General features: G+C 43.8%; 1 protein-coding gene across 1 annotated transcript in view; it reads right to left on the bottom strand.

The window, feature by feature from the left end:
- The window catches only part of CDH2 (cadherin 2), a 248,906-nt gene extending 227,102 nt beyond the window's left edge, over window positions 1-21,804 (bottom strand). Inside the window, exon 1 of the mRNA XM_027526255.1 lies at window positions 20,949-21,804. Coding sequence (XP_027382056.1) covers window positions 20,949-21,008 — 60 coding nt within the window. The 5' untranslated portion in view covers window positions 21,009-21,804. The remainder of the gene's footprint in view (window positions 1-20,948) is intronic.
- Between the last annotated feature and the right edge of the window lie 369 nt (window positions 21,805-22,173).

Raw genomic sequence — 22,173 nt, 5'->3', positions numbered from 1 at the left:
ATATAGAAAGATCAAGTCAAGCCCACATAAGTCTGTGCAGTCCCCTGATCTATTCAGCCCCTGTGAAGGGAGGCTTCCTAGGCACCCAGGCTTTGTGGAATGGAGTCCCGAAAGACAAGCAGGAGTTTACAGTAAGCTTCCTGGATGGTTAATGGCAGGGGTAACAACGCTACACCTACAGCTTGACTTGGCTTATAGAAGTCTACCACTATTTTGAGATAGTGTGGCTCAGGCAGTTAGGCAATTCAACTGCCACTCCAAGTTCCAGAAAAGCCCACAGCAATTCCAGTTCACGTGGCCAATCTTGCCTTTGATTGATTCTGCCCCATTCAGCAGAGATTGCAGCATGCTTATTATACACAAGGTTCAAAATGCCATCAAGTAGTAGAGCATGTAGCATCATACGGTGGTTACAATCAACTTGGGAATTCATTTAACTAAATACATTGAATATAGCTGATGGTTAATATTTATCAACTACCTAGGAAGGGTGCTACAATGCTTTCCACACGTGTATCTTAACAGTCCTCACAACTCTAAAAAGAAAGTACTATTATTAGTGCTATTTTGCAGGCAAGGAAGCAAACTGAAAGGAAACTGATATAGGTCTTTTAGCTAGTCAAATTAGTGGTGATATTCAAACCTATAACAAAGGCTTTAGGAACCCTGCTAGCCACTGCCTCCCGGCCTAACACACACCCCATCAGGAAGCATCCTCAGGCATTGGCTAATGGCTGGAAATCATCCTATTTAAATATATGAATTAAGACCAGGGACTTCCCTGGCTAAGATGCAGGAGGCCTGTGTTCGAACCCAGGTCAGGGAACTAAGATCCCACATGCCACAACTAAGACCCAAACAGAGCCAAATAAAAAATAAAGACCAAGTAACAAATCTACCCGCCACCACTGTGAATTTTTTCTGAAACTATGATTGTCAAATATGATTGTGATATGTTAATAATTTCAAATGTTTCTGTTCACCATGACAAAAAAAATGGAGAGAAAAAGACATCATCAAACTTCTGTAAATGTCTTATTTTTAAGTCACCTAAATTCCCTCCATGCCCCCCACGCCCCCACTGCCACAACCAACCCCAAACTCTTCTAAAAGCACAAGTGGAAAATTATCAGCAAATACTCATTATGGTGAGTATATTCATTTTCAGTGACAAGGGCATAATTACAGCCTGTGATAGACTCTTCATACACTTTCTGTACCCCAACACTCCTTGGTCTCCATGTACACAGTTAAGTCCCTTTCATAAAACCCGGAGCATGAATTCACTTTTTAAAATGGTTACCGACACTTCAGTCCCTGAAACTCTGATTTAATTTGAATGGCTGGCCATGGTGATGATTTATCTAATTTCAAGTCCTTGATAAGATAAGCTCAACCCAATTATACCATTATTGTTGGGAGAAAATCGCATTCACAGTGCAGCTTCCAGAAATGTGCTGCTGTGAAGAAGGCTCTGTCAATAACGTCAGTGTTCAAAGTCCTTCCTGAACATGTTCCCAAAACAGCACCCTGCCCAAGGGTTGTTCTCCAAGGTTAAGACACGAAGAAGCCAGCCCACAAGTCCTGCCTGCTAACCCACAGGTTACAGAGCTATTAGCAAACACCTCCAGGTTCAGCGTCGGGGGCTGAAGACTAGCCTTTTTTCCACCTAAGGTTATCTTGAGTAGTTTATGTCTGGTCTTTGAACAACTGCACTGTATAACCCATAGATGGGGACTGCTTCTTCCCTTCTCGAAGCTTCTTTCCATGTGGAAAGAATTCTACTTTTCTAATTCTCTCACCTCTTCCAGGCTTCCCAGGTGGCGCTAGTGGTAAAGAACCTGCCTGCCATTGCAGAAGATGTAAGAGACGTGGGTTTGACTCTTGGGTTGGGAGGGCATGGCAACCCACTCCAATATTCTTGCCTGGAGAATCCCATGGACAGAAGAGTCTGGCAGGCTACAGTCCATAGGGTCGCAGATGACTGAAGTGACTTAGCATGCATGCATGCATATTCTCATGAGTGTAACGTGGAGTTTCTAAAGGGTGAGATACCTTCACAGAGTAAATGCAGAAGCAGGTACCGGAAACCCACTGTCTTCTATTAAGCCAGACTAGAGATCTGCAAAAATATAAAAGCACAATGCTACTCTTCCTACTAATTTCGCTGCTCTGTTTTGGAAAATATAGTTATATTTTTCATATAAATTGGTCTTTGTGTTACATAGGTAATGGGTTTAATACGTTTAAATGAATTAAATCGATACAATTTCCTCAGTTTAATTTCTAATATGCTAAACAACGATAGATATTACCCGCATTATAGAAGCTCATTAGGGCACTTAATGATTTTTTTTTAAGTGGAAAAGGGTCCTGTGACCAAGAAATGTGTGAATTGCTGCTCTAGAGAGGAGAGGGATAAACTGAACTTATCTGAAGGCTGAATTCGAAAGAACAATCTGGGCAGCTGGTGCCCAGCTCTGGCCCCTACTCCTCCCACCTGGGAGTTGCAGGCCCACAGAAAACAAGCGTGGTGATCTCATTTTCCATGCTGGGAGTTCATGGATCCCTGGCAGCACTTGTGGGGGAGGGGGGTTCAGCATCACCTGCAACGGAGTGAGCCTGGCTGTGGAATTCTGGGGTTCAACATTGACAAGAGACAAGCCCAAGGATAAAGGCCATGTCCTCCAAACCAGATCTTATCAAAACCATGGGGAGATTTTCCCTTTCAGAATTGTTGACTCTTCTGGCTTCTCTTTCATTCAGTTCAGAACTTGGTACAGGGAAGAAAGGTCTTACTTACTGCGCCCCTGCAGAGACTTGGTGTACGAATTGGAGACCTTGAGAAAGAGTGAAAAAAGAATCCAATGTTGGAGAAGAAAACAGTCTCAGAGGTTCTGGGGCTCTGTGCAGAGGAGAAAGGGTGCTTTCCTAGGGCCCTGTCTGTTTTTTAACTTGGTGGTTTACAGCCTTGATTGTGCTGTGTGGTGGGTTTTTATAGGTGGGCAGGTAGCTTTTAACATCAAAAGGCTTTAATTCCTAAACCACAGGGTATTTTGATCTTGATGTGTGACCACAACTCATGGTGGTTATTCTCCAGGAAAGCGGCTGTTTACAGAGCTGGGACCCAGAACAAAGACAGTAGACTTCAGGGAAGGCCAAGGAGACGGGCCACTGGGTGACCCCAGCCAAGGGGCAAAGGCCTTTGGGTGAGGACTGAAGCAGAACAGCCTTGGGAAAGGCCTGAGACAGCTCAGGACACAGTGAGGTGGCCATGAATGAGCAGAGACCGCAGAAGCACAGAAAAAGGGGATTCTTTCACCATCTCCAGCCTAAAGACGAGTGAGCAGAACACTATTTGCTGTTTTTAAATGGCAGTGAATTCAAGAGCCCTAGGGAAGTTCTCACTTTAAATTATGAATGCAGCATGGATCGTCCACTTCTAATTCTGCCCTGCACTCAGAGACCAAGAAGGCACTTCTCCACTTCTTGGCCCTTGGTCACAGGCTCAAGGCTCCGCCTCCACCAAGTGGTCTGGACCAGTCTTTACAAACTAAGGAGAAATCTTCCCCTGCAGATGGCCTTTTTTGGCCAAAGCAACTGCACAGCAGGTGGTGAGAGATGGAAAACACATGCTCCCAAGACAGTGTGTCCCCCGGCCACCCACCCAATGGCACCCACACGGGGGACAGCACTGGGCTGAGAGTCTCGAGGGGCTCACAGCTGGAGGTCAGGTAGGAGGTCTGAATGCACTGGCTGCAAAGCTCATCCGGGAGTGGCTCCCTGGGGGAGGTTAAATTTAGCATTTTGTATTTACCTGGGGGGGTGGGGAGGAGATCCACCTGTGTATTCTTGGTTCTCTTTCAGAAAGCTGGCATTTGAGAGCTGCCACCTATGTGCAAGGTCAGAAATACCCCTTGGTGGTGATCCCATTTTGAGGTTCCCTGCCTTCTCATCCAGCATATTTGATCTCTGTTAAGTCTTCATTTTCCCTTTGAACTGAGTGCTTAGCTCAAAGGTCACGACTTACAGACAAGAGGTTTAACCCGATTAGCATGAGGGAAAGACTCTACCAGGGAAGGTTCTCACCACCCACTGGGAGTCCTTCCCTCAGAAGTCACCTGCTTCCTATCTCGGGACATTTAAGAATAGGCTCTAAGGTCATAATGTCACCTAGGAAAACTCTTTCAAGAAAAATTGGTGATTCCATTGACTATATGTTTGCTTTATTGCAGTGCTCTAGAATATAACACGTAATATCTCCGAGGTGTGCTCAGGCTGCTGTGACCACCCAGTTAGGTTTGAAGACTTTCTATTAAGTGCTCGTGTGCTCAGTCGTGTCTGTCGACTCTTCGAGACCCTATGGATTGTAGCCCACCAGGCTCCTCCGTCCATGGGATTTCCTAGAGTGAGTTGCCATTTCCTCTCCTGGGTTGGGAAGAGCCCCTGGAGAAGGACTGTCTATAAAGTCAAGATATAGTACTCTCTCTATAGTAAAGCTATTGATCTTTTAAAACTTCAAGAGGCTGAGAGCAAGACAGTCCTGAGAGAGTCCGTCTCCCCCTCTGCGGATGACTGCCCCTCTTCTGGATGAGCACACACTTGATGAGTAAAGAACATACCTTCCATGGTTAATCCAAACCCTGCAGAAGGTTTAGTGGAGCCCTGACTCCCCATCTTCCATGGAGAGGAGCTACACAAGCCATACCACTCCTGATCTCTGTCAACCTTTCTGGCCAGTTTAGATGAAATGACTGGGCATACAGAGCCTGGCCCCTTCTTCACCTCTTTTTTCTTTGGGAGCCCAGCCTCTCTCCATAGTGCAGATGTTGCTAGGCTGTGGGTGCACTGCAAGAGCAGGTTCCATAGGTGGGAGGCTAGTCTTCATCTAGCAGTGTTAAAGATGGGAGGCTGGGAGCAGGCAGGGTATTAAGTCAGAAATCCAAAGTATTTAAACCACATTCTCCATCCTTGTCTTGGTCACTAATAAAGGTTGCACTTTGGTCCTCTGGGCTCCTCTGGTGACTCAGATTGGTAAAGAATCTGCCCAAAAGGTGGGAGACCCAGGTTCAATCCTTGGGTCGGGAAGATCCCCTGGAGAAGGAAATGGCTACACACTACAGTATTTTTGCCTAGAGAATCCCTTGGACAGAGGAGCCTGGGCGGCTAGAGTCCATGGGGTCACCAAGAGTCAGACACGACTTAGCGACTGAGCACACCTACTGATTCGTCTTAGAACCTGTATGGATAAGAAGAATTATTTATTAGGGTCTCTTTACAGGCCCCAAAATAACCTACAAAATCTCAACATTACTGAATACTCAGTAATGGCCAAGGCTAAAGATCAAAAAGAAGCCAGGACAAATAACATCCTTGTATCACTAGCAGGGCCGCAAGCAAGTCCACCAGGATGGCTGGATGATGAGGGTCCAAGATTAGACCACCAAGCCTCTACAAGTGCTCAGAGAAGCCCAAGTCCTGGGAACAGAATCACATGTGTCTCTGCCTTACTGGGTGTCTACAGTTCTAAGCCAAGCCAGCTTGAGGTCAAGAAAAATTGCAATTCACAGCACTGTCAACCACTCATCAATTACTTGTATCTCTTAAAATCACCACTAGGGGGGTGTTTGGCCACAGATGGGATTACCTACTTACAGGGTCTGTGTGTGAATGCTCAGTAGTATCTGACTCATCGCCTTCCCATGGACCGTAGCCCGTCTGGCTGCTCTAGCCATGGAATTTTTCAGGCAACAATACTGGAGCAGGTTGCCATTTCTTCCTCCAGGGGACCTTCCCAACCCAAGGATGGAACCTGCATCTTCTGCATTGCAGGCAGATTCTTTACCGCTGAGCCATAGGGGGAAGCCCACTTCATGGTTGCTAAGTCACTTCAGTCATGTCCGACACTGTGCAACCCCGTAGACGGCAGCCCACCAGGTTCCCCCGTCCCTGGGATTCTCCAGGCAAGAACACTGGAGTGGGGTGCCATTTCCTTCTCCAATTCATAAAAGTGAAAAGTGAAAGTGAAGTTGCCAGTCCTGTCCGACCCTCAGCGACCCCATGGACTGCAGCCTTCCAGGCTCCTCAGTTCACAGGATTTTCCAGACAAGAGTACTGGAGTGGGGTGCCACTGCCTTCTCCGACTGGTAGCCTATCCTAATTCTGGCTCAATGTTAGATTTTCCCATTCATAAGTCCAAAGGTTGATCCAGGAATGGAGACCCCTTGAAGCCTTCATTCTAAAGTCCAAATTCTCCTCCAGGCTGCAATCCTATAAAATCTTGAATAGAAAGATATATCTTCTGCCCACTGGGTCAGCTCTCAGAGATTCTGAGGACCTGACTGTCACCAGGGAGAATACTGCACAAGCCCTGGGAGGTGTGCCTTTGGGTGAATGGGTTAAGCCAGGCTGCATTCAGACTGCTGTAAAATGGATAATGATAACAATGCCGACTTATCTCAGGGACATGAGATAAGTAATCTTCAGAGAAGATTATATGAGACAATGCAGGCAGACTACCTGGCCTGGCACATAGTTAGCACTCCTCAAATATTAGATTTAATCACATGAGTTAGCTATCCAGAAACCACACTGCTTGGAAAGATACCACACAAGCCATGATTGAAAATGTTAGGCAAAGAGAGTGGGCAACAAGTCGCAAAGCCAAGGTACAGATGAGTTACAAACTTCGTGCAGTAGGGTTCATATAGACAACTCAAGGAGGACGAAAGACCAGAAGACATACAAAAACAATCTCTATCTCCTTGGTAACCGAAAGAATGCAAATTGAACCCAAAAAGAGATACCATTATGCAGTCCACCATATTGTTAAAAAATGTTAAAACTTAACAAGAACATGTATACTAAGTTATGGAAAAAGAAAAATATGTACGTGGTGTTGGTGGACCAGATATTTTTATATATACACATATACATACATACATATACATACATACACATATATACACAGTACATTTCCACATAGATGCATGATATATACATTTACATAAACATGTCTCTATACGTAAACACACTTCTATGTATTTACATATATTAGTATATATGAAACTTAATATGTAAATGGAATATATACACAGATGATATGACTATAAAGAAAATCAATTAATAATTACCACAAAAATGAAGATAACGGTTATGTCTGGGAGGAAGGAAGGAAATGGGAACAGTACTCTGGAAACTTCCAAGGCACCAGTAATATTCTATTTCTCAACCTGTCTAGTAGTTGTATTGACATATTTTGTATACTTTAATTACTATTTAAACTGCATATATGGTTTATATACTCCTCTACATGTACCACATTTTACAACAGAAAAAGTTGTTTTAAAAAGTCAATCTTGCCTTCATATTTTTACCTCCATTCAAATAAACACCAAAACTAGGAACACAGGCTCAGACATCAGGCTGCTGGCATTTGCATCCTAGCTCCATCACTTAGCTCAGATGCTAAAGAATCTGCCTGCAATGTAGGAGACCCCGGTTTGATCCCTGGGTCCAGAAGCTCCCCCTGGAGTAGGGAATGGCTGCCCACTCCAGTACTCCTGCCTGGAGAATCCCATGGACAGAGGAGCCTGTCGGGCCCATGTGGTCACAAAGAGTAGGACACAACTGAATGACTTTCAATCACTCCATCACTTAACAAAATAACTTTGGGCGCCTCAGTTTAACCTGTGCTTTGCTCTCTTCTTTTGTAAATAGGTACAACTTTCTTGCAAATTAAATGAGTGAACACAAGTAAGTACTTAGAACAGTGTCTGGCACATAGTAATTACTCAAAAATGATGCAATATTATTAAGACAGAATGAAACTAAGCTAAATGCAACAGTTTCTGCATCTAATCATCAATAAATCACCAGAATCTACAAGAACAATAAATCTATCTTTACTCTGTTTTCATAAATTTTGTACTTGCATCAACAGTATATGATAAGAATACCCTCAACTCTCTAGTCTCACTGAGTTATCATGTTAAAAGCATTCAGAGACTAAATAACTTACTCTGGTTCCAGGCTAGTCTTAACACACACACATACACCCATACACACTTGTTTCCACAGCAGAACACTAAAGAATTAAAAGACCGAGTTGGGAGGGGTACTGGGGGAGAATGGATAACTATATATGTACGGTTAAGTCCCTTCAGTGTTCACCCGAAACTATCACAGCAGTGTTAATCGGCTATACCTCAACACAAAATGGTTTTGGTGTTAAAAAAAAAATTTTTTTTTTTCAAATCTTTTAAAAAACTTACATCACAGGAGCAAAGAGGCAGACTTGGAAGACACCAGAAGAGCTCCTGTTTTATTACCTGTAATTCCCAAATCAAACTGCTGGCAGAATAACACTCCATATAGATTAATCCCTTTCCCTAACTGTATCAGCTTAGGCAACATCTGTTAAAACTGAAGGAGGAATGTTAAAATATGTGTCCTTCAGTTGTGGCTTCTGCATGTGGTCTAAGGCGCACTGGCAGCCTCCCATGCAGAGGATGATGAGTTATCCCACTGGAACACAGAAGAGAGCTTTGAACATATCAAGTACTCAAACTCAGTCAAATAATTAAACTACTCCTTGATTATGTTTGTGTAAAACAAGGGTAATGACTATGCCCCAAATCTTCAATTAAAGATCTTACATTTTGTTTACCATATGAAAGCACTTTTCTAAATGATGTAGATATATCAGCCCACTTACTCTTCCTAACAACCTTATGACAGATACTACTTATTATCCCCATTTTACAAACGGATGTACAGCGAGATAGAAATGCCACATGTGCTGTCCAGGCTCACACAACCTGGTGTCAAAACCAGGGACCCCAAAACAGGCCATCCAGCCCGAGTCAACATTCTTAATCACTACACACTGCCTCCCTAGCACAATCAGAGAGAGAAAAACAGACACCCAAAACTCTACGGCAACTCGCATTTAGTAAAGAAAGCATTTCTGTTGAGAAAAACAGAAATTTTATTTGATAAAAGACAGCCACCCACCTGTTACTCTGTGTGTGTTATATGCATCAATTCTGGGGAGAAAAATAAAGCAAGGCCCTCTGCTACTGCTAAGTCACTTGAGTCGTGTCCGACTCTGTGTGACCCCATAGACGGCAGCCCACCAGGCTCCCCGGTCCCTGGGATTCTCCAGGCAAGAACACTGGAGTGGGTTGCCATTTCCTTCTCCAATGCATGAAAGGGGAAAGTGAAAGTGAAGTCGCTCAGTTATGTCCAAGTCTTCGAGATCCCACGGACTGCAGCCTAACAGGCTCCTCCACCCATGGGATTTTCCAGCAAGAGTACTGGAATGGGTTGCCGTTGCCGTCTCTTATTTTAATTATGAAGAACCAGTAAATAAGATATCAGAATGTGAACAATTCTTGACAAACCCATTACATACACAAAAACACTAGAAAAAGTTATCTCACTGTGTTTCAAAATGCTTTTACTCTAGGCCATAAAATGTTATATGCCATCCATCTATAATCCATTGTTATCTACATTCAAATATACCACTATCTCCCTTTTAAACAAAGTTCCATCAAGACAGCCTCTAATAAAGGGGAAGACCATAAACCAAATCATAGATTTAATTCAGTTTCATTTACAAGGTACTCAGCTATGAATCAACTGGAAAATTAAATTAATGGCTATGCTAGTCTCCCCAAATGTTCTTAGTTATCTGTCAAACAAAAAAGAACTGTAAGTAAAATTTAATGCTGAAAACATAAACACTATATGTATACAATTGCTTTTATGGTAGAAAACTGTTTGCAAGGGTTAAATACAAGTGAAATACCAAACAGGTATCAATAAGCTAAAGTCATACAAAGGGTACAATCTTTTTAAACACTGAAAAATAAACACACACTCCTATGTGTGTGTGTGTGTGCCTGGTTGCTCAGTTGCGTCCAACTCTGCAATCCCATGGACTGTAGCCCACCGGGCTCCTCTGTCTATGGAATTTCCGAGGCAAGAATACTGGAGTGGGTCTCCATTTCCTTTTCCCGAGGATCTTCCTGACTCAGAGATTGAATCTGCATCGCTTGCATCTCCTGTATCGGCAGGAGGATCCTTTACCACTGTGTCACCCGGGAAGCCCAAAGTCCACTCGTGTACAAACATAAATAAATCAGAGCTTCCTTGAAGCAAACAAACCCTGCTGGGCCATTACCTCAGGATGTGGATCCTTTAGTCCTCATCCTTATACATGGACTCCTCCACCTAGATTCTAGGTCTACTCAACAAATATTATACATGGAGAGAAAAGGCCTCCAGAAAGAAGGCACTTGGGACAAATATGGAGCTCTGTATCCTTCATGGCAACCTCTAAGATCTTTAAAAAGGCTACACAGACACAGAAGAGGATCAACTATCCCCAAAGATGCACCAACCTTCTGGAAAACGAGGAGTCCGTGGTATTGTAACCCCCAACTGAAACTTTTTTAGGTAAAAATAAATCTGGGTAGGGCCTCCTTGAGAAGTGGGTCACTAGGAAGCTCAGAGTATTAAGAAGCATTGCTGCAAAGATTAGTCTTAACACCGAAATCTTCCGCATGAAGATGTCAAATCCAAAAGATCCTGAGTGTTTTGTCTCTACCTTCCTTCTGATAAAAAGGGAAGGGCAAGAAAAGGTGTAACTTACTAAATTCCAAACGTCTTCAGCTTTTGGCTGAAGCAACACTGCCAATTTACCAGAACTGCAGGAGAAGATATCTAGATAGGAAAATCCACAAAAGTTTTTTCATGGTTTGACACCACAAACCACTGTAAACATTCAAGTGACCTTTAGATGCAATGAAATGGCCTGTTTTTATTGTTGCTTTTAAATCAGTTTTCACCTTCCTCAACCTCCCAGATACTTCCATAGCATCCAGAAGCCTTTCCTAACCTTGTGACTATTAAAAAGACATAAGACACACATACACAGACAATTCTACAAATTGAGTGAAAAGTACAAAACAGTATATAGTGGATGACTTCATAAAATATGGGGATAAGCTAAACTGATCTCTGCTATTAGAAGTCAAGTTGGATGGCATCACTGACTCTATGGACATGGATTTGTACAAACTCTGGGAGACAGTGAAGGACAGGGAAGCCTGGTGTTCTGCAGTCCATGGGGTCACAAAGATTCGGACACGACTCAGTCACTGGACAACATATAGTTGCCACTGAAGGGATGGTTAAAATTGAAGAGGGTGTCCCTGGGATGCTGGAAATGCTGTGTCTTAACTGAGCACTGATTCAATACTATGATCAATTAATGAACACTCAGCACGGTCCTATACACATCTGTTATTTCCATAAAGGCTGAGTATGAGTGTGTGAAATTTAAATTCTGAATTCCCTGAAATATGAGAAGACATGAAAACCTAATCTTGGAGATGCTCTTGTTGGTACCAAAGGAGCTGTGAAAGCCTAATACTTTGGTTGCAGAAAACACACTTTTCTTTACTTACTGGACCGGAAAGCCATAAAGAATGAACTGCAGACTTTGAACTGTTGTGTTAACCAATTAAGACAACAAAAGAAAAAAAAAAAAATTAAAGTGGTCACAGCCTCTGGTTTATTAAAGATTTGTGTTAAGCAAAGGGATTATATCATATTCTTCAAACTTCATAAATTTAATGCTTTTTTAAAGTCATTTATTTCAGAGTTCGCTTTAACAGCTCCCTGACCCAACTAAGAGACATTTAGTTTGCAATTACAGTCAAGCCAAGTGTATCCACCCACCAACAATAGGTCAAGTTACAAAAAAAAAAAAAAAAAAAACAGTTCTAGGCTTTCTGGGCAGCAAACAAATCAGTGGGTACTCAGTAACCCCACAAAACAGTCCCATAAACTTGTTGTAGGTGTGGGCATCTATATTTTTAAAAGATGCCAACTAATTTCATTTGTGGGAGAAAAGGTAATTCAAACTATTCAAACATGGAAAACCTGCCATGAAACATTAAAATATTTTACTACTTAATGATAGAATCTCTTGCATGTACTTTTATAAAGAAAAGAACACTAAACAGACACAGTTTCAAAAAAAACAACACACACAAAAAACCCCAAACACAAAAAATGTGGGTTGGGTCAGGTTTTTGTGGCTCTTACAAAGTATTTTAAGTTCCAAAATGCATTCAAAAATTATTTTTTGAGTACTTATCAACACATTATTTGTTGATGAAGACAATTTGAAGAACATCATGAAAATGATTATAAATCCTTTACCTGGAATTATTTTTTCTTCTCTAAGGAAAAAAAGAAATATATATATAATGAAAATCTTAACCAAGTATTAAATTTTGGTTTCAAATGTCAAAATAAAATATTTAAGGTCAAAATTAAAGAATGAAGCTCAAAAGTTAACTACTTTACAAAAATCTTATAAACTCAGTCGTGAGGAACTGAAATTTCCTTCTACTGTGGAATTTTTCCCTGAATATCAAATTAAAAGCATCCCAGCCTGGTAGAAGGAGAAAACCATGGGCTTTGCAGTCAGGCTTAACTCTGCTATAAAGAGATATCATTCCACTCAGGATTCTCACAATAAATACTCAGACTGTCTGACTTTCTCTTTCATCATCTCTATAAAATGGGAATAAAACCACAAGGTTTTATTTATTTATTTATTTATGTCACAAGGTTATGGAAATAATTAAGTAAGGTAATTTACTAGTTTCTTCCCTGAAATTAAAAATATTTTATCCTTAAGGTTTTGTATTATTATACCAGACACTGTTTTTAAAAAAAAAGATTTGAAGAGATGGCAGCAAATTATCTGAAGTTTCAAGTAGTTTTATTTGGTGTTATGTGCTTTTTTGAGTTATATGAATGACCTACTGACTATTACTAAAAATAAACTGTTAAAAGTCTTCGAATTGACTATTGGGGAAAAAAAATAAAACACTGAAAAGGCATTTCTTAGAATCCTTACTGGAAGTAATAATATGAATTTAGATACTTTTTTTTTTAATGTGTGAATCATTTATTTTTTAACCAATTTTACTGTGGTATAATTTACATACAATAAAAATGCACCCATTTTAAGAGTACAGTTCAAAGAGTTTCAAAAAGTATACATTCATCAACCCATTACCATCAAGATCTAGAACATTTCTGTCACCCCCCCCAAATTACCTCCTGCGCCTTTGTAACCAATCTTTTGTCTCCATGTCCAGCCCCAAACAACCATTAAACTATTTCCTGTCCCTACAATTTAGATTTCCCTTTTCCAAAATTTTACAAATTTCAACACTAAGGCAACAGAAGAACATTGAATAATCTCAAAACTTATTTTAATAATAAGGATAAAAGAGTCATGTCACATTTTCAGTTCCAATAATTTCTGGAACAAAGATTCCAAATTATGATCCTTTAACTTTTTCTTTTTTTTCTTTTTTACTAATTCTTTAATCCAACAAAACATTAAATTATATATCAGCATTGGGGTATGGAAACTCCATATAAAAGTTTTAAATGATGAATATCAAGTACAATTTTTTTTTAAAAACACAAAAGCAAATATTAAAACTACAACCATAAAAATATATGATTGTACATAAACATGCTATGGTCAAGTTAATTTTTTAAATTAACATAAAAATAATACTAAAATTATAATATATAGTAGTATGCTGCTGCTGCTGCTGCTGCTAAGCCGCCTCAGCAGTGTCCGACTCTGTGCAACCCCATACACGGCAGCCCATCAGGCTTCCCCGTCCCCAGGATTCTCCAGGCAAGTACACTGGAGTGGGTTGCCATTTCCTTCTCCAATGCATGAAAGTGAAAAGTGAAAGTGAAGTCGCTCAGTCATGTCCAACTCTTAGCGACCCCATGGTCTGCAGCCCACCAGGCTCCTCCGTCCATGGGATTTTCCAAGCAAGAGTACTGAAGTGGCATAGGCAGGTATATTTTGTAAAAGAAAATTTAAGAATGGATCATGGATCAAACACTTCTCCAAGTCACTCGATTATGAATGCCATATTGTATTTATAATAGCACCTCCTTTTAAATGACTCAAGCTGTTTTAAAACCCCACTAATTCTCCCAATGCTACTTGGGAAAAACCCAAGTTCAATAGCTTCCTTACTGGAGAGTGTAGACCAAAACATCCGACTCTAACTAAATGTTTTTCTGAATCTCAAGTTCTAGGTTTAGGTAAAGTCTACTTTAGATAACTTTTTCACTATCAGAACAGATGAAAAATTAAATATTCAGTCAGTCAAGAGAATGGAAGAAATATCATGATGGGTTAACCAGCCAGTATAATCTCTCAGGTGGTTAACTCAGCATAGTGTGGTCACTTCATGATACAACATGGAAACTATTACATAACTACACGTTATATTTAGCCAATCTTTCTTGAATTTACTTATAAGCTCAGCCTACTACAGGCTGTTCTCAACTCAACTTCAGGATGTTCTCATAGGTCATCTTCATCTTATTTCTACTGTGCTTAATTTTCTATTCAGCAATAGCTTCTATCTGTGGTCTACATCCAACTCTTCTTCATTCCGAGGCCCTGAAATCCCACTGATGATTTCAGTGGTCCTAACCTGAATCTTTTCTAGGTACCTGAGTATGCCAAAAACATTAGGTGGCTTAACAATAATTTTCTTGACTGTAACCAGAGGTTCTCAAATCTGACTGCATATTACTCCATAATTTATTAAATCAGTCTCTACTGATGGACTTTCAGAGGGTCATCTAATCCGATCTTTTGCAATTATAAACAGTGCCTCAATGCATATACCTATATTTGTAAATATCACATATATATCACGAATACAAACATATCTGTAAAAGTGACTAGAGAAGAACTTGCTAGGTCAAGGCGCCATATTCTTTTTTTAAAAAGTTTTTTTTTTTTAATTTACAAAGTGTTAGTTTCAGCTGTACAGCAAAGTGATTCAGTTAAACATAAGTACATATATATATATATATGTTCTTTTTCAGATTCTTTTCCCTAATAGGTTATTACAAGATACTGAATATAGTTCCCTATGCTATATAGAGAAGCCTATCAGTAGAGATAGGTCTACTAATAGGTCCTTGTTGTTTATCTGTTTTATATATAGTAGTATGTTATCTCTTAATCCCACTCCTAATTTATCCCTCAACCCTTTGCCCTTTCGAAACTGTAAGTGTACTTTCTAAGTGCATCTATTTCTGCTGTGTAAATAAGTTCATTTGTATTACTTTGTTAGATTCCACATATAAGAGGTCTCATATGACATTGTTCTCTGATTTACTTCACTTAATATGATAATCTCTAGGTTCATCCAAAAGGGCTATATTCTTAGTGCTGAATGACATATTATCATATATAATAAACTACTGTCAACAGCACTCAAAAAGCATACTCAGTCCTCTGAGTACCTGAAAATCCCTGCATTTCAGGTTAAAAATTAAAGTCATTCCAAAGTCTTTGAAAAGAATCATTTTGGGATATTTTAAGCAGCCCCAAGAGTCACAGAACTAGACAGTCCCTTAGAGATCAACTAATCCAACCAGGCCTATGGTTTTATTATTGAGGAAAATGAGGTCAGCAGAGTTTAAGAGACTAAACTACATCTGGACCAGATTAGAACCTCAGGCTTCCTGCCCTTGACCCTCGCTCTTGCCCTTCACACTATGTCAGGGCAGCTCACTTGCCCAGAACAAAGGTATTATTTACTCTCAGTGCTCACATCACCTTGGATGACACACACAAAGTTATCAGTTAACTATCAGTTGATAGTTCATGCCAAACTGGTAAACATTGCAGGGGACATGTATGTGGAGTTCTAAACATGTATACTGTGTGTGTATATATGCAACCCAAGAGCCTGGGTGCTGTAAAATACAGTTGCAAGCTCAGAGAAGAAGTACTCTGGGTCCTAAAGACAGTAACAAGGAGGAACTGAGCTTTATTCATGCACAACCTAAAATAGAGCTTAAAAACTTGATTGTAACAAAACCATAAAGTTCACATTTTTCAAAAGGTCCCATTTAGATCCTGAATTCACCTTCTGCCTGCTTTAAACTCATCACTTTATATGTGTAGATGTAGCTTTTTCTACAATATTTATCTGTATCTTCTTCCTCCCTGGCATGAATAGGTTTGTTTAATTTAAAACTTATCTACATTTAGTTAAATACACAAAGACTAGCATCCGCTCAAATTAACTGAAAAATTCAAACAAAAGTAAGTTTGTAGAAGAAAACAAACAGAAATGGGAGGCGTAATGATTTGTTGGTACAAATTATGTTTCAACTTACAGTTCTAAACCCAACTTGAAAACAGATTCTAGAAGGTGTACTCGTGGCAGATGTGAAATAATTACTCAAATAACAAAATCTAAATTCCAAATCTATCCTATCGGATGGACAAAATTCACCACAAGTCTGTGCAGTGCTTAAACTTGATTAATTCTTGTATTTGAGCCAAAAGAGCAAATTTGAATAATGTTAACTTAGGCAAAGCCATAGAAAGTAGATACAAACACTACATTTCTTAAATAACAGCTGATTTTTCTTTAAAATCACTCTTCTAACTTGAGACTATCCCTTTGAAAATAGAATGGGGATTTGAGTTACTTAGGATTTCTTTAAAAGGCATTTTAAAGCAAGATTAACTGTTGGTTTAAGTCTTGACATTTCCCGATTAATAACCCTAAAGCTTAATGAGGCACAACAGATTTAAGAATTGAAGATTTTTAATGAAAACGGAAATTAAGGACAGTCTGGCGCAACACACGGTCACCAAAAATCTGTTTTAAATAGAACTCAATCTCTACATGTAAAAAATACAAACTATTTAAGAAGACTTTCCCCTTAAAATCTCAGTCCAAACTTTTAGAAGGCCAGGGCAGACTTTGATAAAAGTATGACAGTATACTCTGCAAGTAAATTCTAAACTTGCACTTAAGGCCTAAAAAATTACGTGTAATTTTAATTTGTGTGTATATCTATATCATTTTAAGATATGCGTATAATATCTTAGGACACACTAATTATGTTTCAAGTTGCATTTAGTGCATTTGCAGTGCACTGCTGTCAGTAAGGGGGCTTCCCTGGTGACTCAGTGGTAGAAGAATCCACCTGCAAGGCAGGAAACGTGGGTTCAATCCCTGGGTCAGGAAGATCCCCTGGAGAAGGAAATGGCAACCCACTCCAGTATTCTTGCCTGGAAAACTCCATGGACAAGAGGAGCCTGGCAGGCTACTGTTAATGGGGGTGGCAAAAGAGTTGAACACAACTTAACAACTAAACAACAACACCACCACCTGTTAGTAATGACCATGTGCCAGAAATTTTAAAAAGGGCAAAGATACACAAAAGGAGAAGAGACTGTGAATACCAATTAATTCTTACTTTCAAAGGAACTTGAAATTCAAATAAACATAGAGAACACATAAATGTTTTATTCTTAAAATGCTTGTGGTATCCTAGATTTTCCAGTCTAAAACAAAGCCTTCCCCCCCTCCGCCCCACATTTTATGTATTGAAATTAATGCCATGAAAGTCCATACCTAATATGAGAAAATCACATATGGTTTGTGCATCTTTTTTCATAGGTCCTCATTCAGCATTGAAAGCAGAAATCTATGTGATAAGACTAAGAATCTAAAATATTTGTGAAACTTAGGGTGATGTCTTTGATGTTTCATAACCCATACAAATGTATTTAAAATAGAATAATGGAGCTATGCAGTTAAAATGAGAACCAGAAAAACAAAGCAAGCTTCTAACCTATTCATGACTGGATGGGTAGTAAAAGTATAATTGATCTTTTTTCCCTGATGATATATCTATTTAAGGATTTGAAAGTCACTTGTATGAAAGGAAAGCTTGTCATAACTTTGTGATATCCCTTGATCAGTGAAGTTTAATGCTCAAATTCTGCTTTTTTTTCTTTTTTAGAGGACAATGCTAATGCCTCAAGCTAAAATGAGCAAGAATAGAGAAAATCTTAAAAGCTGAATATCATAATATGCAAAGTTGACTAGAATTATGTAAATCTAGGTAACAGAATAACTCAACTAGTAAAGATTCTCTTAAAGTGAAAAAAAAAGTGTTCCAAGTAAAACAAAGAACACTTCAGTTCATTAAAGGCATAAAGTCCTTTTGAATATTTAATTATTCTTCTTTAACTGGTCTGAAAAAATAAGGCAACTCAGTATCTAAACTGATAATTTACTCATTCTTTTTTCTAAAACTCTTAGACTCCTTAGTCTGGCTTGAAGCTTGAAAAAAAAGGTAGAGTTTTAAAAAGCAGATGACTGCAGAGTGCAGAGGGGCCATTTTCACATTGCAGATAGATCTATGTTATTCCAGTATGTAAAGCAGACCATTAGCAAACAGTCATTTCCAATCTCGGTGTGTACAATCCACATAGCACACTTAACCCTAAAACTCATGTTGCATGAACTGCTCTGCTTCCACTTCTAATGACCTTGTAAATCACTCAGTGTTATTGCTTGACTCATACCCATGAATTACCCAAATAACTTGATGACAAAGTTTTAATCTCCCCTTTCCTCAAGGTTTTTGAAAGTCAACCTCGGGTTGGCCTGGAAGAAACTGAGAAAGAACATACAACAGAAAAGGGAAGTGCACGATTTGACGTTTATAAATTATATATATATTTAATGCTTAAAAAAGAACATGTCCTACAAAATCCACACCTGGTTTCAAAGCAGATGACTCAAAGAGGAAATGAGATAGTTCCGTGGTACACAGATTAGTCCCATGAACCATTAGTCCATTGGTTATTAGTGACCAAGAAACGTCTCCTCCTATCCTAACTTCACTGCACAATATTCAATTAAAACTTACTTTCAGATCAAAAAGTTAGTGAGCATACCATCCAGAGCTGGACTGAACCTCTTAGGATTTATTATAAAATTGCCTATAAATAAGTAAGACCATGGTATGATGTTCAAAACAACATGTTTTTTAAAACAAGATTTTTCTAATCTACGACGTATTTGTTTTTTAAATCTGATGTCTGTGAGTATTCTTAAGTTTATCTTGTTTTCCCCTTAACTTCAAACACTTGAAGTAGCACTTTTTTCCTTCCTCCCCTTCAGCCGAACCTCTTCAATAAACCCCATTTTAAAAGAAGAAACAATAAATGAACTGACAGGAGGTGAAAGAATGAGGAGTGTGCGCTCCAAGAATAAAGGGCGGTTTTATAACAGGAGGTACTTTTGTTAGCAAGTGACTGGCAGGTCTCCTCCCCCAAGTAAGAAGAAATTCCATCCACTCCCCAAAAGTGCAGAGGCCAAAAATGTCCAGTGGAACAGTTCTGAAACCCCAGCGTCTGCAGAGAGCCGAGGGGGGCGGACTGGCGAATGGGGGAAGGGGAAGAGAAAGAAACCAGCAGGAGAGGAAAGAACAAAAGGAGAAACCCAAGAAAGGAGAAAGGAACGGCGGGACCTGGGCGGCCCGCGAGCCAGTGGGAGGGAGAGAGCCTGAGAGTAGGCGAGCGCGACCCGGGGGAGGCGAGCGCGGAACGGGCGCACCATGGACAGGGCTCGGCGCGGCCCACACCCCTCTAGGGGGCGGCGGGAGGGAGCGCGCGAGACCGCGGGCGCCAGTCCGGTCCAGCCCCCGGCGCCCGCGGCCGGAGCGCGCCAGGCCCTGACCCGTGATGACCACGGAGAGCGGCGATCTGCACTATCTGTCCCTGCCCCGGTCGCCCCGGGCGCAGCGGCACTTCCGAACCGCGCCCGCACTTTTTGGAGCAGTCGCCGGCCTGCCACCCCCAGCCGTCGGCGGTGCGCTGGGGGCCCCCTGGGGCGGATTCCCCCCGAGACCCCTTCAGGCCCTGAGGGCGGGCACGCCCCTCTCCCGCAGCCACCTCGGGCCCCCACCGCCCGCGGCGGCAGAAGCGGGACCCCCGGCCGGACCCCGCCCAGCACAGGGGGTCTTGGCCGCGGCGCGCGGCTTCCCTTCGCCAGACCCCGCTGGCGGGCCAAGAGGGGCCTCGGGGCATCCTCTGGCCCGACGCCGCGGGAAAGTTGGACGCTCGGCCGGGCTGGGGACTCGCGCGGAGTGGGGAGGGAGGCTGAGACATGCCTGGAGCAGGTGCTTCCCGCCGCCGAGGAGCCTCCCGGTACCGATTCCAGGGAAAGGCTGACTGGCGCTCTCCCGAAGGCGTGAAAAGTGCGGAGGCTCCCGGTCAAGGCGCCCCCAGCACGCACGCAGGGCAGACGCAGCCGGACAGAGGGAGAGGAAAAATAGCCAAGTAACGGAACTTCTCCCCGCCCGGCGGGATAAGGGGCGTCCGGGGCCAGGGCCTGGGTGCGGAGGCGCGGACCCGCGTAGACTCGTCTGGGCAAGGGAGCGAGGTTTTCTTTTCAGGTAGGACCGACAGAGGAAATTGCAAGGGCAGGAAAACAAATAGCCAGCAATTCGACGCTGGGGTAAAGACAATAGGACCCTGGAGCCCTCGGGCACCGGGAGCCGCGCGGGTGCCAGGATGAGGTGGGGTGGAGGCAAGTCCCGTAACTAAGATACCAGAGTGAGAATTTCGACTGCAAACTCGAGACCCATCCCTGCAGAAATAAACAAAAAAAAAAAAATTGGAGCAAAGTGCTACGCGAAGGGTGAGAAGCGTAGAAAACTGCAAAACCGGAGTGCTAGCCTAGCTCACCCTTCTGCTGCCTAGAGACACCCCCCGGGAGCTGGCTGGACCCCCGCAGGGGCAGTGGGGAGACCGTGATCAGCCCCTTTGGGCACCCGCCAAGAGAGGCGCGGGAGACCGGCTAGCCCCGGGTGCCCTGCCCCGGCGCCCGGCCCGAGCCTCGTGTCTACGCAGCTCCCGGCCGCGCGGTGCGGCACCTCCCTTCCCGGGTGCGCAGCCCGGCCCCGCAGCGGCGCGGGGAACAAAGGGACCCGGCGCCGCCCGCCCCACCCCGCCCGCGGCCCGGCCCGCGGGGACCGCCGCGTACCTGAAGCAGGGCCGCCAGCAGCGGCAGCAGGGTCCGCGGCGCTCCCACTATCCGGCACATGGAGGCGGAGAGGGGCCGAGCGAGGAGCCGGAGGCGGCGGCAGCGGCAGCACCAACAGCGGCGCGGAGAGACGGCTCCAGGCAGTTTCCACCCCCTTCCCTTCCCTCCCCACCCCACCCCCTTCTCCGCTGCTCCGCGCTCCCCGCCAATGGAGAGCGAGCTGATGACAAATAGCGGGCCGCGGAGTCCGCGGGACTCGCACCACGAGTAATAAAACAGACCGAGATCAAGGAGCTGGGGAGGGGGCGGGGGAGAAGGCGGGCGTGCGCGTGAGGGTGTGAGTGTGTGCGTGTGTGAGTGTGTGGCCGCGGTGGCAGCGCAGGCTGCTCTGCTTCGGCCCCAAGCGCAGCGAAGCCCGGAGGGATGCAGGCGGCGGGGACCTTGGCCGGTGGAAGATGCGGAGGTGCAAGCGGAGCCGCGGGAGCTCCCCAGGAGCTTCACAACGCGAGGTTTCGGGCTCGGGGTTTTGCTTCCTCCGGGTCCCCTCTCCAGGGCCGCCGGGCACGGCGAAGACGCCGGCGAGAGCGCCGCGGGGAGGGCGCTCGGGGCCGTGCGCGCTGTGCCCACAAAGGGCAGCAGTCCCGCCGGCCGGCGCCTCCGCTGCGTGGGGGCGGAGGACCGCTTCTTGGCGCCCCTTGCCGGTCCCCCCGGAGAGTTGGAGACTGTTCTCCGGCCTCGGCCGCGCGGGGATGAGGCCAGGGATCGGCGCGGCCGCTCCCGCCGCGGCTCCGTCCCGCGCAGTTGCCACCGCGGCCGCCCCCGCTGCCCGCGCGCCGGTTCTCGGCCCGCGCCGCTCACTCGCGCGCGCCGCCCCACCCCCGCGTCGCTGCCGCCGCCCGCGCGCCCCGCTCGGCCTCCGCGAGCGCGATTAGGGCGAGCCGCCGCCGCCGCCGCTGTCCCCGCGCTCGCCCGCCCCGCGCGCTGCCCGCTCCCAGCTCGGATTGCCTCCCGCCGCCGCCGCCGCCGCCCTCGCCCCCGCCTCCCTCCTCCGCCGAGCCTACCCGCCCGCGTCGTGGCCAATCGGAGGCCACCAAGCTGCAGCGGTAGCCGGCCGGATCCGCGGCAGCCGCCCGCCCCCGCCCAGCCGAAGCGCCCCATTTTTGCTGCAGCCCGCGGGGGGTCGCCGGAGGGAAGCCTGGGGTGCGCGGAGCACAGCCCTGGCAGG

Source organism: Bos indicus x Bos taurus, chromosome 24 (genome assembly GCF_003369695.1).
Source record: "Bos indicus x Bos taurus breed Angus x Brahman F1 hybrid chromosome 24, Bos_hybrid_MaternalHap_v2.0, whole genome shotgun sequence".
Lineage (NCBI taxonomy): Eukaryota > Metazoa > Chordata > Mammalia > Artiodactyla > Bovidae > Bos > Bos indicus x Bos taurus.
Note: the sequence above shows the minus strand (reverse complement) of the source record. Positions and strands in the feature narration are given on the sequence as shown.